This window comes from Palaemon carinicauda, chromosome 2, assembly GCF_036898095.1.
Source record: "Palaemon carinicauda isolate YSFRI2023 chromosome 2, ASM3689809v2, whole genome shotgun sequence".
Classification (NCBI taxonomy): Eukaryota; Metazoa; Arthropoda; class Malacostraca; order Decapoda; family Palaemonidae; genus Palaemon; species Palaemon carinicauda.
This window is the reverse complement of record NC_090726.1, coordinates 149,984,241-150,000,527: the sequence shown is the minus strand read 5'-3', so window position 1 is coordinate 150,000,527 and position 16,287 is coordinate 149,984,241. Positions and strand designations below refer to the sequence as shown.

Genomic DNA, 16,287 nt, shown 5'->3' with positions numbered 1-16,287 from the left:
CTATGAAGAGTGACTTACTTTGTGTCAACCAGTTCAATATAAAAACATTCACTGCAAATTTAAACTTCTGAAATTCCACCCATACAACTGGCTGATTAGGAAGACCATTCTACAATATGGTCACTGCAGAAATAACATTTCCAAAATAGAGTAGTCTTGAACCTTATGATGGAGAAGGCAAGCGTAGAATTAACTGTATACCTAGTACTACATAAATGATGGTACAGTCTGGGAAGATCCAAATGCTAAGGATGATTGATTGATTGATTTGATGTTTTCTGACATCCTGACATCTAAGATCCTTGACGCCGATATTGTTTATTGTAAATAAAAAATGAAAGAATATTCAACTAAAACCATAAGAGCAAAGATGCCATTTTAAAAGTTATATATCTTTCAGAAGATCTGCTTCTGAAATAAAGCTAAAAATACCACTAGCATGGTAGGACACATCATGTCCAAGAATCTTGGCAAGGATGAACCTGCCATCCTTACCTCGGGCCTCAAACAGATATCTATTTCTGTCACTACTATATGTGGGGCATTCGGTCAACAAATGCCTCACTGTCAATGGTACCAAACAGTCGTCACAATATGGTTGATGTTGGCCAGCCAGCAAAAACTCATGTGTCATCCGAGTGTGACCAATGCGGAGATGACAAAGAGTATTCTCCCACTCTCGGGGCATCCCATTATACATCCAAGGGGATATAACATTACTAATTTTTCTCATCTTATTTTCAAGTAAACTATCCCAATGCTTGTTGCCAATTATTATGAATAAAATTTTTAATTTTAGGTAAAAAATCATTACTTGGAATGGGATACCTTCTTGGTAGCAACTCAGCTGCAGTATTCTTTGCCAGTGAATCCGCCTTATCATTTCCAGACACACCTACGTGTGCCGGAACCCAGTAAAATTTAATTGTTATACCTTTCATACCAATAATCAAAAGCCACTCTAAAATCTTTAAAACTAAAGGATTATTGGAATTAAAAACTTCTAAAGCTTGTAGGACACTTCTTGCATCACTAAAAACGGTAAATTGGCCCTTGTCTTGTAACGCTATTTTCTCAATATCGATTAGTATGCCATATAGTTAGGCAGTAAATATTGAGGATGCTAGAGGAAGTGCACCTCTACAATTAAAAGCACTACTATATATTCCAAATCCAATGCCAGTATAAGATTTGGAGCCATCAGTATATATGAAAGTCGATTCCCCATGTTCTTCAACATGTTCCATAAAGAGCAACTTAGCTTCGTAGTCAGTCATGTTCTTTTTTTATACCAATAAAATATTTACAAAAAGATATATCTGGTTATTTCCAGGGAGGGGTTGATGATATCCTACATGGGAGCACTTTATTTCTACCTATATCTAAACTGTCCACTGATGTTTTTACCCGTAAACCATAAGGAGGAGATTTTGGGCGCAACTCAAAATATCTAGAATGCCTTACAGGGTTTGCAGTCTGAAAGGCTAAAGAATTAGGAAATCTTTACAACCTAAGCCAATATCGAACAACAGAAGACTTCTTGTAAAGGTCTAAAGGTAATTCTCCAGCGTCAACAAGGAGGCTTGGGATAGGCGAAGTTCTAAAGGCTCCTGTGGACAATCTGATACCAGCATGGTGTATAGAATCTAAAACTTTTAATCGGCTTGGGATGGATGAGGTGTATATTTCACACCCATAACTAATTTTCGAAAAAATTAAGGCCTTTAATAATCTTAAAAGTGTTTTACGGTCTGGCCCCCATGATGTATGGGACAAAACTTTTAAAAGATTCAGAGCCTCAAGACATTTTACTTTTAAGGCTTTCAAGTGAGTGACCCATGTAAGCCTACAATCAAAGATCAACCCTAGAAATTTAGCTTCATTTACACACGGGATACGTTGACCTTTGATGTACATATCTGGGTCTGGATGTACTCCCCGGATACGACAGAATTGGACAAAAACAGTTTTACTTGTCGAAAACTGAAATCCATTCATATCAGCACATTGAATTATTTTGTCGATTGAGAGTTGTAATTTTCTCTCAACCGTTGCCATTCTAGCACCAGCAAATGATATAGAGAGATCATCTACAAATAGTTTGAGAGAATATCTTTAGGAACGACTGAGGATGTTCCATTATGGCTAGTGCAAATAGGGTCACACTCAGCACACTACCCTGAGAAAATTCAGCAATCCCAGATCTACATTTAGGAGATGAAATCGAGACAAAGAGAGTAGCATCATCTGAGTAAGCAACGAGCTGGTTTTCTAGGCCAAACCACACGTGAATATAGTAGGAAAAGTAATAGGCGAAGAACACTACCCTGAGGAACACCAGATATCACATTCCTATAGTCACCATGGTGACCCTCAACAACTATTCTTTTCAATCTATTACTTAGAAATTCAATAATGATGCTAAGAAAAGACCTACCAACTCGCAATTGTTCAAGTTTGAAAACAAAGGCCTTATGATATTTCGTTACACAATGTCTACTACATTGCATGTACTGCCCTGGATCGGAGTGTCCTCCATATATCATAGACTAGAGGGGTCAAGTGCACAGCTCATGTAATGACGAGCACTGGGAAAGAAGTAGTAACCCAGATCCCTGGACAAAAACAAAAGATGTACTATATGATCTTTCCATTTAGTGCACTAACCTTTCTAAAAGCATTATTACTTTCGGAAATGATTAAAAGTGAACTTTTCGATGGTGGAAATTTCCACTAATTCAGTAGTATCTATATAGTAAGATAGGCAGAACGCTTTCCTTGCTTTATGAAGACGGCAGTATAGCTGGGGCCGTAAGTCAAGTCATAAGAGCTTGTCTGAGGATGTAATTACTGTACAGTGTAATGATATAGTTAAAACAAAGATAAGAAAAGCTCCCATATGATCCGCTGGCATGGAATATATAGTGACTTGTACAACTTATAGACTAAAATTAAAATGTTGGATAAAATTAATCAATATGGCAGAGCCAACGTACCATGCAAGGCTAAATATCCTCCAAGATAGCCACTTCAACTGAAGGGAGGACAGTAACGATAGCTCTGAAAATCAATACCAGAGAGGAAGAGAAAGAAACATAAGGAAACACTATGACCCTTTTATTAAGACTGTCAAACACACCATTAAAAAAAAAAAAAAAAAAAAAAAAAAAAAAAAACTAGAGGAATAGATAACAGATAGAATTGTGTTTCTAAGTGTACCCTCAAGCAAGAGGACTCTAACCTAAGACAGTGGAAGACCATGGTAAAGAGACTATGGCACCGCCCTAAACTAGAGAGCAAGGGTTTGATTTTGGAGTGGCCTTCTCTTAAAACAGCTGCTAACTATACCTAAAGTCATTCTTCTAGAACTTGCAAGTGGAAAGTAGCCAATGAAAAATTACTGTGCAGTATTTAACACCTTAAGTGAAGAAGTATTTTTTTTGTTATCTTAATGTAGCCATGTGTATGAGGAAAGAGGAAAATGTATGAAAAGAGAGGCCAGAATATTCGGTGTATATGTAGGGAAAGAAAAAAATGAGCCTTATCAAGAACAGAATCCAATGTAGTGCTATCAGGCCACTCCAAGGACCCAATAACTCTTTAGCAGTAGTATCTCAACGGGTAGCTGGTGCCTTAACCAACCTATTACCTATACATATATATATGTATGTATGTATGTATGTATATATGAATGTGTGTGTATATATATATATATATATATATATATATATATATATGTAATATATATATATATATATATAAACACGATTATATATACATACACACATACATACATACATTTTATATATAATATATATATATATATATATATATATATATACATATGTATACAGACATATATATGTGTATATATACATATATATATATACATATATATATATATATATATATATATATATATATATATATATATATATATATTAGTCAACACTTGTTATCCACGATTAATTAGTTTATGAAAATAGCAAATATGAAAGGAAAGGAATTTTCACATAAGAGTACATGGCAAGTCTGCCTAAGGTGGAAAGTAAGTCCCGAACTTTTCCCATATTTTAACTGATTGAACTGTATTTACCTTAAGTAAATAACTGTATTAACTATGCAATACTACTGTATATTTAAGAGCCCCCTGACTTTGAGAATGAAATTAGCATCGCTATACCGTGAATTGTGATGAGCAATTCCTGGATTCATGTCAGTAAAACAAAAAACCATGATAATAGATTCTATTACTTAATAATTTCTCTCTCTCTCTCTCTCTCTCTCTCTCTCTCTCTCTCTCTCTCTCTCTCTCTCTCTCTCTCTCTCTCTCTCTCTCTCTCTCTCTCTCTTATATATATATATTCTCATATATATATATATATATATATATATATATATATATATACATATATATATATATATATATATATATATATATATATATACTCATATATACAAACACACACACACACACATATATATATATATATATATATATACAAACACACACACACATATATATATACATACACACACACACACATATATATATATATATATATATATATATATATATATATATATATATATATATGTTGTTTTGTGTGTCATCACTATTAGGTGTATCAGAGGCTATGGAAACTCAAAAGTAAACATTAAATCTTGTACCTATTCTGACGAAAAACCCGTAACGGATGAAAGCTCTTTCAAGACGGCATTTAAATGATATCAAAGACAACCAAAGAATAGATCTTGAATTACAGTTCCAGAAACGGCCACTATCCTTTCAGAAGATGCTCGAGGGGTTTTGAGGGGTTCGGTCATTTGGAAATACTGGAGATGAAGGCCGTCTGAAAGGGTCTTGTAATATGGAAGTCTTCAAAGGAAGAAAGCACACAGACCGAGACAATTCCAAATAGATGGAGTCCAAGAGGTCTTTAGCGAGGAAAATTCTTAATATGCGGATCTATGTAATAAGAATAGGTTAAAGATGAACATAAAGTGAGGCATTGTGAGTGAGGGGCTAACTTGCTGTTAATGAGCTTACTGAGCAGGTTTATGGATCAGATAATGGTCAGTGGTAGTTTTCTGCAGAGAGAGCTCACCCTTTATCAAGTTGAAGGATGAACATAGGTTGGATATTCTAAACAATCTATACAGTGTGTGCGAAGGTGGGTGGACTGTATCAAGGATGACCTTCGATCAAAGGGATTAACCGGTGAAGAAGTGTGGGACAGAGGTAGATGGAGAAAGCTGGTCAAAAACATCGACCCCACATAAAAGTGGGAAAAGATGCAGACAAAGATGATGATGATGATAGGGCGTGCGTATGGATGTGTGTGTTTAATAACACTGAAATCAATTTTCGTGCAAGTCAAAATAAGGAAACTCACTTATGGAAAAAGACGTTTACCTGAAGAGGCGGATTTTGCAATCTCCTTAAGGCAATGAGCTAACTCATCCCTTAAGTGGTGCTAAGACCAAATAGGGCAATTTCATACTGAGGGGCTGTGCTCTTTTATGAGGGGAAAGGCGATCTTTATTTACCTACGCAGCTTTTTCATACACAGTTTGGTTTCTGCGTGTTTTCCAACTTCTTGAGAGATTGGATGACTCAGCTTGTCAATAGCAAAATCTTCGCTTTCAAGTACACTCCACTTCACATGATTAGAATCGACTCGTTTTCTCCTATATACACGATTGTGGCTTTATTTGGACTTGATTCTTAAAATGCATAGTTTACTTTCGACTAAACATCGAATAGAGGTAAAAAAAAATCCTGCAGGAAAACTCTTTCCATAGCTGTAAAAAAATTTTCATTCATATTTTTTAATATGTCATCTCTTATAAATTCCTTTCTAAAAGAAATTATATCCTCTTAGACAAAGGCAGTTGTGAGGCATTTGACTTACAGAGTACTTTGTTCTTTAGATATTTCATTCTTTGACTAGAAGAAAAAACTCTATTGCTTTATTTTCATGTTAAAACCCCGTAGCAAATTACAATTCCTAGTCATTTGGCTTGAGAAGAGAGTTGTGTCTCCATGGTTTTTATTTTATTATCGAAAAAATATCCCTTTCATATCAAGAGGAAGATTTTATCCCTTACGAAAATTGCAACTATGTAATATCTTAGCCATGAATAGATTACCATAAGACGCTGTCATCATTACCCCTAAGGCTTCCTTGGTTTTATGTGGCTTTAGCTTCAGTAGAGCGTGGCGTTTTGTTTTACGTGCTCATTTCCACAAGCAAGAGACCTATCATAAACACAATGATATGCTTCTCTGTCATTGCTTTCTCATTATCCATAAGGGATCAGATGTCAAAGTAATTCATGACCTTTTAGTACAGCTGTCACGAGAGCATCTTAACTGCCAACGTTGAGCACCTAGTGCTAGAATTTCTTTGTGTAGTCTAATATATAGTTATATAGATGCAAAATTAAGACATGCAGCTATGCTAATATGAAACTGAATAAAGAATAAGTTGACATACTGCATTTCTATTCTAGCGTTAATACTGGTAGTTTGAGCTTGCCCATTTTGGCCTGATGCCAGAACGGCCTCCTGATCAAACTACCAATATGTCATGTCAAACCTCCACCTGTTCTCTGAAGAATTAAGTTATTATTAAAACATATTCCCCTTCAAGAATTTTTCCTTGTGTCACTAAGTTTTGAATCCGCGACTGCTACCTCAGGTATTTAACATTCTTCATTTTAACTTTTTTTTTTTTTTTAAGTTGTTGTACCATCTGAATTTTAGATGTGAAAACAAAGATACTTGAAGCGATGGCTGTGAGGTCTGTGCATAAAACAGACTTGGACCCAGACTCCTCAACTTGAAGAACTGTCTCGGCTAATTTTTATTTTCAAATATTGATGCACCTTCTCACTTCTCGTCTTGTATTGCCGCATACCGATAAAGAAATCTTTGCAGCTAACAAGCACAGAATATCGTATTTAGAAAGGATATTTAAAAACAAATGCGTTCCTAATTTCCAAGAAATTTCTAATGCATTTTTAAAGTTCTATTGTTATAATACTATCATAAGACAACAATTGGTCGTTTACTTTGTCTTTTATATTTACCACTTGAATTGCAACTTCCAGTTTAACTCTGTATCCCGAGTTCTAAGATCTGACTAGATACAGCAACTAAAAGTCACCAATTATACTTTGCAATGCAAATCCGCTGCAATGCTGTAGGTCAGACCGGTATCTCGTGGAACAGGAGCGAGGCTTCTTATAGAACTTGAAAGGTTACCATCCCTACCCTTAGATTAGTGACGTTTAAAGTATATGACAACTAGAAAACTTTTGTCAAACTTGGTAGTTTTAAAATGGATAAAAACTTCCAATCTATTTATATTCCAAAATAAAGTTTCGTTACGAAAATTATTAGTATTTTTCATCCATTTTTACAATATATTGGAAGAGACTTTCATGAAAAAGTACTTCAGATTTTTTTCTCTTCGAAAAACTAAATATTCCCACCCCCAACAAATAACCGAGGAGCAAATAATCCATTTCCTTTTGAGGTATTATTCCCTAAAGCAAAATTTTATTGGAAAATAGGGAAGACTCCAAAAATCACGTGGTTTACGGGCTTCACCGCACTTACTAATCCTAATTAGGGAAAGAAAAATAAAAAGTACCAACCATAAATTTCCTTTGATAAGGTTAAGCACAACATTTCTTAAATAAAGAATTGGACTACAAATGTTGACGAAAAAAATCCCTCACTTTACTTAAATGTCCTGTGATGACCCGAACCCGATTTGGAAAATTACTTCTGTCTTTAGCGCTTTTCCAACAAAAGAATAAGAAGAAATGGCAGAAATAAAGGTAGACGAAAGTGAGAAATGTAGAGGATCGCGAAAAAAAAAAAGAATCACGGCCGTATCGGCCAATCATCCGAACTACCAGATTTGATTTTTGTTACATCCATATAAAAACGATGAGTCAATATCGCAGATATATTGGAATGTACCTGCAGATGTCGACAAACACGCTCACACAATAAAACCGCAGTAAAAAAAACGTGGAGAGGTTCACAAATTCTGCAAATGATTCCGTAACATCGCTTTGTTTGAGCCGTTGAATCTTAATAAAAATAACCTTGAAAATAGAGGAGAGAGAATGCAAAAACATATCGTTTATTGACTTTCATACATTGCAGCAGAATCCACAAAATTGGTACTCACATTTAGATGACATAACACTGCGGATAAAATCCCCGCTAACCATAAAAAAAAAAAAAAAAGTTATTTTCGATGAAAAAAATACACCTATAAAATAAAAGGGAGAGACAAATACCATTGTGTTCTTCATGTGTATGGTACCACTTACATGAGAGAGGTCCATTGTCATATCCAAATAGTAGTCAATATTCAGTCCTTAAGACTTCTCCAAACTTCCCAACAAACTTCCTCACTAGTATTACTCAAGATTGGAAATACTGATATTAAGCACAGTAAATAAAAAAAAGGAAGAGTTGAAAACCAGGATTAGTTCACAAACCAGTTAAAAATCTTCCATTAACTACTAAACATGGAATAAAACTATATGAAATAACTTCTGGTTCTAATATCACTAAACATAGCCGCCTGTATTAGTCCTTTTAGGATAAATGCATCACTCTGATCTATTTTACACGTACTTCCTACATTCCTTATACAGAGGGCCATGCACACTAACAGTTTACATAAACGTTAAGTGTATCCATACAGTTGTCAATAATGGTTGACTAATGTTTTACCACGGCTTGAATGGACTGGGAGATCAAACAACGGGCCTCTTTTATTAAATGGTTTCCAATATACTGACGATAACTAACACAATCGTATCGCCAGTGATGAGTGATTAAAGCCACTCTTGTAAAAAACAAAATGAAAAAATATATGTATGGTTCGAAATACACACAAACACAATATATATATATATATATATATATATATATATATATATATATATATATATATATTATATATATATACATATATATATATATAATATATATATAATATATATATATATATATATATATATATATATATACACGGTACAAAAGAACCCAAACATGTATTTATGCACGATTGAGGGAATGTAAATTTAGTTTCATGAAAGGAATGAAATGTTAAAACATTTAATCCCCAAAGAACTGGCGAGCGATTATTATTGAAAAACAAATATAAAAGGTATCCCGAGCCATTAATGTTCCAGACTCAAACCAAGTTAAAGAGCATCAGGTGCGCCGTTGCCATAACAACCAATTTACCTGATGACCTCCACATTACGAAATGCGGAACAAAAAAATTATCCGCAAATATGTAGGCTATATATGCACACATATACACAGACACTATATATATATATATATATATATATATATATATATATATATATATATACATATATATATATGTGTGTGTGTATGTGTGTATAATATATATATATATATATATTTATATATATATATATATATATATATATATATACAGTATATGTGTGTGTATGTGTGCATTATATATATATATATATATATATATATATATATATATATATATATATAAAATATATATATATATATATATATATATATGTGTGTGTGTGTGTGCATTATATATATATATATATATAATATATATATATATATATATATATATATTCATATATATATATATATATATATGTGTGTGTGTGTGTGCATTATATATATATATATATATATAATATATATATATATATATATATATATATTCATATATATATAATATATATATATATATATATATATATATATATATATATATATATGTGTGTGTGTGTGTGTGCGAGAGAGAGATTGTGAGTGTGTGTGTGTGTGCGCTCTGCAAGTAGGCCTCCCATTTCTGATTGGAATAATTTGCTGCTTCCGTGTAGCCTAGTAGAACACACTGCTCCTTTTACCGCCTACCAGTTTACCCTGCCATAAAGACACACCAACGTCTATTGGGGTCACGAGAATAAGGGCACGGATATACTATGTGTGTATATACAGAAAATTTCACTAGCATATACATACATATGTATGCATAGATACACTTATATTCATACACATACTTATATAAACATATATACAAAAACACTATAGATATTACATAGTATATATATATATATATATATATATATATATATATATATATATATATATATATAATGTGTGTGTTTATATATAATATATATATATTTATATATTCATATAATATTATATATAGTGTATGCATATATATATATATATATATATATATATATATATATATATAGAGAGAGAGAGAGAGAGAGAGAGAGAGAGAGAGAGAGAGAGAGAGAGAGAGAGAGAGAGAGAGAGAGAGAGAGAGAGTTATTGAACCGGAGGAAGGATTCTAAAAACAAGACGTCTGCCTTGGTGTCAAGATACAAAAAAATGCAGTTGCAGTTTTAAAATCTCACTTTTAACAGTTCAAGCTTGTATATTACTGAACTGTTAATTATCAATAATAGACAGTTTTTCTTAGTAACATATGACTCAAAATATAAAACATTATATTATAACTTGAACCTTTTCAATAAGTACTATGATAATATTAATTCAAATAATGAAATAAACTAAGTACTATATAACCTTTCCAAGCAACAACTAAATCATGAATCCAAATCATTTCCGCTTTGCTTCACACATCTTTCATTGCAATGATTATGATCTCATAAATACATCCATTTTTGGAAGGGTTAATCTCCAGTTTGTATATTCACCTGTGTATTAATTTTATTATTGAAGACTAGAAAGGGTTGGATACATGATCTGAAACACTGATTGGTAAGGAAGTCAAAGAACGAGGAAGAAATAAATAAAAGGCATTGTGCGGGTAAGATTAAAAATACTAGTGGTGAGCCCTCTGAGTACGCGTATGAAGCCAATAATACTATAATATTATGGTTAAGAGTAGAATGTGGCAAAGATCAGGTTCATATATACATATATATATATATATATATATATATATATATATAATACACAGTATATACATATATACTGTATATGCAATATACATATATGTATATATATACAGTATATATGCAATATATATACATACATATACTGTATATATGCAATAAACAGTATATACTTATATACTGTATATGCAATATATATACATATATTTAAATATATATATATATATATATATATATATATATATATATATTATATATATATAATATTTATTTATATATATCTATATATATATATATATATATATATATATATATATTTATATATACACATTTATGCAATATATACATACATACACACACTATATATACATATATATATATAATATATATATATATATATTGCATTATATATATACATATACAATATATATATATATATATATATATATATATATATATATATATATATATATATATATATATATATATATATATATATATATATACTGGACCCTTTATATTCCAGGAGGATCTTGAGCAAATCATTTTCTCCCACCCATCTACTCTCCTCTTCGTTTCTCATATTCATTTACGCCTTCAATCTTATAGGTCTTTTCGTTGATTGTTTAATTGGCCGGATCCTTCGTTATTTTCCTCCACTTCCCATCCTGGTGAGGGCAACAAACTTTACTCAGAGTGTTCTTGGTCGACTTTCCTTTAAAGAACATCTTGAAGACGTTTCATGACGATGGAACCCAACTGAATCAGAGATCCCTTCGCAATTAAAATATCTTTTTTATAACTACTGTAAGAGGTCTCTTGTTTCTCAAATTGCCTCTCCTGGTGATGGTGATTTAGATTGACCCGCCAATATACAAGGCGGACCACGGGCTCTTGCATTAGCAGGCCCTTTGACACGACCACTGAAGACGGACAGATGATGACGAGGATGACAAAAAATGACGACCGAAGCTTGAGCCCGAAGCTCAAATCGGGGGCGTCGTAAAGCAGACATCTCCGATCTCAAACCCGTTCCTTCGTCGGTCTTAAATGATATTTCTTATTTCTTACAAGAGCGTCCTAACAGGAAGATATCCAATTGGGAGCGTCTCTTTTTAGTTCTTCATTTTAGAGATAAAAAGAAAAATAATTAGAATGAAGAATTTTAGATCTTTTTCTAATCCTTTCAGTGTAGTTTCCGCCTTATTCTGCACAATCTTCCTTTTAGATATCCAACTTTACTTTCTCATTTAAAATCCTCCCTTTTGTAAACTGATCAACGAATCATAATTAGTTCTCCTTTACGAATTTTTCTTTTCTTCTCCCCGTTCTCCTTTCTGTCTCCCTCTCAATTCTTTATGTAGTTTCTGCCAGAGTCCCTTCAAATAAGTCAATTATTAGTCTTCAAGATTCTTGTTTTGCATTCCAAGGCTGCCTTCCTGATTCCACTTGTCGTTAATCCCTTCTAGATTTATTTTGGTTTTCTAACAAAGTGTGCGGACTCAACAATTCTTTTAAATTTCACCAAAGCATTTTCTGTGTCAGCCAAATCTTGCAACCGTCGGTTGATCAATAAAAAGATCAAAACTATCTTTTTAAATTTTCTAACATTGCTGCTCGAAGACGAATGACAATTTCTCCTCACAGACACTAAGGCCCTTTTGGATATCTAAGAGGAAAGCATTCAATTTTATACTGGAGTCTGAAGATAACTTTGAGTCGAAACGGGAGTTAGGAGAGTTTTGAAGACTTTTGGATCCTGGAGCCTGCTAGGGATTTCCGAGACCTGATGTTTCTATTTTAAAATTAAGCCAGGGTGGGGCTCCCCGCTTCCCGCTAACCTGGCGGGAAGCAGCCACCGCCCTTTCCCCCAGCTTCCACGGCTGGCGGGGCAGTGCTGCCCCGCTCCCGCGGCTGGCGCGGCGTCCTGCCCCGCTCCCGCGGCTGGCGCGGCGGTCCTGCCCCGCTCCCGCGGCTGGCGCGGCGGTCCTGCCCCGCTCCCGCGGCTGGCGCGGCGGTCCTGCCCCGCTCCCGCGGCTGGCGCGGCGGTCCAGCCCCGCTCCCGCGGCTGGCGCGGCGGTCCAGCCCCGCTCCCGCGGCTGGCGCGGCGGTCCTGCCCCGCTCCCGCGGCTGGCGCGGCGGTCCTGCCCCGCTCCCGCGGCTGGCGCGGCGGTCCTGCCCCGCTCCCGCGGCTGGCGCGGCGGTCCTGCCCCGCTCCCGCGGCTGGCGTGCCGGTCCTGCCCCGCTCCCGCGGCTGGCGCGGCGGTCCTGCCCCGCTCCCGCGGCTGGCGCGGTGGTCCTGCCCCGCTCCCGCGGCTGGCGCGGCGGTCCTGCCCCGCGCCCGCGGCAGGCGCGGCGGTCCTGCCCCGCTCCCGCGGCGGTCCTGCCCCGCTCCCGCGGCGGTCCTGCCCCGCTCCCGCGGCTGGCGTGCCAGTCCTGCCCCGCTCCCGCGGCTGGGGCGGCGGTCCTGCCACGCTCCCGCGGCTGGCGCGGCACTGCTGCCCCGTTCCCACAGCCGGCGCAACGCTGCTGCCCCGTTCCCACGGCCGGCGCGGTGCTGCTGCCCCGCTCCCGCGGCCGGCGCGGCGCGGCTGCCCCGCTCCCGCGGCCGGCGCGGCGCTGCTGCCCCGCTCCCGCGGCTGGCTCAGCGGTGCTGCTCCGCTGGCGCGGCGGTGCTCCCCCGCACCCCCGGCTGGCGCGGCGGTGCTCCCCCGCACCCCCGGCTGGCGCGGCCGTGCTCCCCCGTACCCCCGGCTGGCGCGGCCGTGAAGCCCTGCACCCCCGGCTGGCGCGGCGGTGCTCCACCGCTCCCCCGGCTGGCGAGACGGTGCTCGCGGCCGTGATCCCCCGCACTCCCGGCTGGCGCGGCGGTGGTCCCCCGGCTGGCGCGGCGGTGCTCCCTTGCTTCCCCGGCTGGCGAGGCGGTTCTCCCCCTCTCCCATGGCTCTGCGGCTGGTGAGGCGGTGCTCAACCGCTCCCGCGGCGGGGCTCTCCCGCGGCGGGGCTCTCCCGCGGCGGGGCTCCCCCGCTCCGCCGGCTGGCGCGGCGGTGCTCCCCCGCTCCGCCGGCTGGCGCGGCGGTGCTCCCCCGCTCCGCCGGCTGGCGCGGCGGTGCTCCCCCGCTCCGCCGGCTGGCGCGGCGGTGCTCCCCCGCTCCGCCGGCTGGCGCGGCGGTGCTCCCCCGCTCCGCCGGCTGGCGCGGCGGTGCTCCCCCCCCCGCCGGCTGGTGCGGCGGGGCTCCCCCGCTCCGCCGGCTGGCGCGGCGGGGCTCCCCCGCTCCGCCGGCTGGCGCGGCGGCGGGGCTCCCCCGGCTGGCGCGGCGGCGGGGCTCCCCCGGCTGGAGCAGCGGCGGGGCTCCCCCGGCTGGCGCGGCGGCGGGGCCCCCCCGGCTGGCGCGGCGGCGGGGCTCCCCCGGCTGGCGCGGCGGGGCTCTATTTTAAAATTAAGCCAGGGTGGGGCTCCCCGCTTCCCGCTAACCTGGCGGGAAGCAGCCACCGCCCTTTCCCCCAGCTTCCACGGCTGGCGGGGCAGTGCTGCCCCGCTCCCGCGGCTGGCGCGGCGTCCTGCCCCGCTCCCGCGGCTGGCGCGGCGGTCCTGCCCCGCTCCCGCGGCTGGCGCGGCGGTCCTGCCCCGCTCCCGCGGCTGGCGCGGCGGTCCTGCCCCGCTCCCGCGGCTGGCGCGGCGGTCCAGCCCCGCTCCCGCGGCTGGCGCGGCGGTCCAGCCCCGCTCCCGCGGCTGGCGCGGCGGTCCTGCCCCGCTCCCGCGGCTGGCGCGGCGGTCCTGCCCCGCTCCCGCGGCTGGCGCGGCGGTCCTGCCCCGCTCCCGCGGCTGGCGCGGCGGTCCTGCCCCGCTCCCGCGGCTGGCGTGCCGGTCCTGCCCCGCTCCCGCGGCTGGCGCGGCGGTCCTGCCCCGCTCCCGCGGCTGGCGCGGCGGTCCTGCCCCGCTCCCGCGGCTGGCGCGGCGGTCCTGCCCCGCGCCCGCGGCAGGCGCGGCGGTCCTGCCCCGCTCCCGCGGCGGTCCTGCCCCGCTCCCGCGGCGGTCCTGCCCCGCTCCCGCGGCGGTCCTGCCCCGCTCCCGCGGCTGGCGTGCCAGTCCTGCCCCGCTCCCGCGGCTGGGGCGGCGGTCCTGCCACGCTCCCGCGGCTGGCGCGGCACTGCTGCCCCGTTCCCACAGCCGGCGCAACGCTGCTGCCCCCGTTCCCACGGCCGGCGCGGTGCTGCTGCCCCGCTCCCGCGGCCGGCGCGGCGCGGCTGCCCCGCTCCCGCGGCCGGCGCGGCGCTGCTGCCCCGCTCCCGCGGCTGGCTCGGCGGTGCTGCTCCGCTGGCGCGGCGGTGCTCCCCCGCACCCCCGGCTGGCGCGGCGGTGCTCCCCCGCACCCCCGGCTGGCGCGGCCGTGCTCCCCCGTACCCCCGGCTGGCGCGGCCGTGAAGCCCTGCACCCCCGGCTGGCGCGGCGGTGCTCCACCGCTCCCCCGGCTGGCGAGACGGTGCTCGCGGCCGTGATCCCCCGCACTCCCGGCTGGCGCGGCGGTGGTCCCCCGGCTGGCGCGGCGGTGCTCCCTTGCTTCCCCGGCTGGCGAGGCGGTTCTCCCCCTCTCCCATGGCTCTGCGGCTGGTGAGGCGGTGCTCAACCGCTCCCGCGGCGGGGCTCTCCCGCGGCGGGGCTCCCCCGCTCCGCCGGCTGGCGCGGCGGTGCTCCCCCGCTCCGCCGGCTGGCGCGGCGGTGCTCCCCCGCTCCGCCGGCTGGCGCGGCGGTGCTCCCCCGCTCCGCCGGCTGGCGCGGCGGTGCTCCCCCGCTCCGCCGGCTGGCGCGGCGGTGCTCCCCCGCTCCGCCGGCTGGCGCGGCGGTGCTCCCCCGCTCCGCCGGCTGGCGCGGCGGTGCTCCCCCGCTCCGCCGGCTGGCGCGGCGGTGCTCCCCCCCCCGCCGGCTGGTGCGGCGGGGCTCCCCCGCTCCGCCGGCTGGCGCGGCGGGGCTCCCCCGCTCCGCCGGCTGGCGCGGCGGCGGGGCTCCCCCGGCTGGCGCGGCGGCGGGGCTCCCCCGGCTGGAGCAGCGGCGGGGCTCCCCCGGCTGGCGCGGCGGCGGGGCCCCCCCGGCTGGCGCGGCGGCGGGGCTCCCCCGGCTGGCGCGGCGGGGCTCCCTCGCTCCGCCGGCTGGCGCGGCGGGGCTCCCCGCTCCGCCGGCTGGCGCGGCGGGGCTCCCCCGCTCCGCCAGCTGGCGCGGCGGTGCTCCCCCGCTCCGCCGGCTGGCGCGGCGGGGCTCCCCCGCTCCGCCGGCTGGCGCGGCGGGGCTCCCCCGCTCCGCCGGCTGG

At 43.9% G+C, this 16,287-nt stretch overlaps 2 protein-coding genes across 2 annotated transcripts; one reads left to right on the top strand and one right to left on the bottom strand.

Annotated features, from left to right (window-relative positions):
* Positions 1-11,806: 11,806 nt before the first annotated feature.
* LOC137620661 (spidroin-1-like) lies at positions 11,807-13,922 on the bottom strand. Its single transcript, XM_068351003.1, has 2 exons — positions 12,822-13,922; positions 11,807-12,025 (listed from the first exon to the last, which is right to left on the bottom strand). Exons 1-2 carry the CDS (start codon positions 13,920-13,922, stop codon positions 11,807-11,809), a joined length of 1,320 nt encoding a protein of 439 aa, XP_068207104.1.
* On the top strand, positions 13,921-15,597 carry LOC137620652 (nascent polypeptide-associated complex subunit alpha, muscle-specific form-like). The gene has a single exon (XM_068350991.1). It carries the CDS (start codon positions 13,921-13,923, stop codon positions 15,595-15,597), a length of 1,677 nt encoding a protein of 558 aa, XP_068207092.1.
* Positions 15,598-16,287: the final 690 nt, after the last annotated feature.

Bases quoted from the DNA above. Each gene is read 5' to 3' on its own strand.
- LOC137620661 (XM_068351003.1), bottom strand. From the start codon at position 13,922: ATGGGAGAGGGGGAGAACCGCCTCGCCAGCCGGGGAAGCAAGGGAGCA. The intron at 12,026-12,821 runs GTTAGCGGGAAG...ATATCATTTAAG, and splicing joins CGGTGGCTGCTTCCCGCCAG to ACCGACGAAGGAACGGGTTT.
- LOC137620652 (XM_068350991.1), top strand. From the start codon at position 13,921: ATGGCTCTGCGGCTGGTGAGGCGGTGCTCAACCGCTCCCGCGGCGGGG.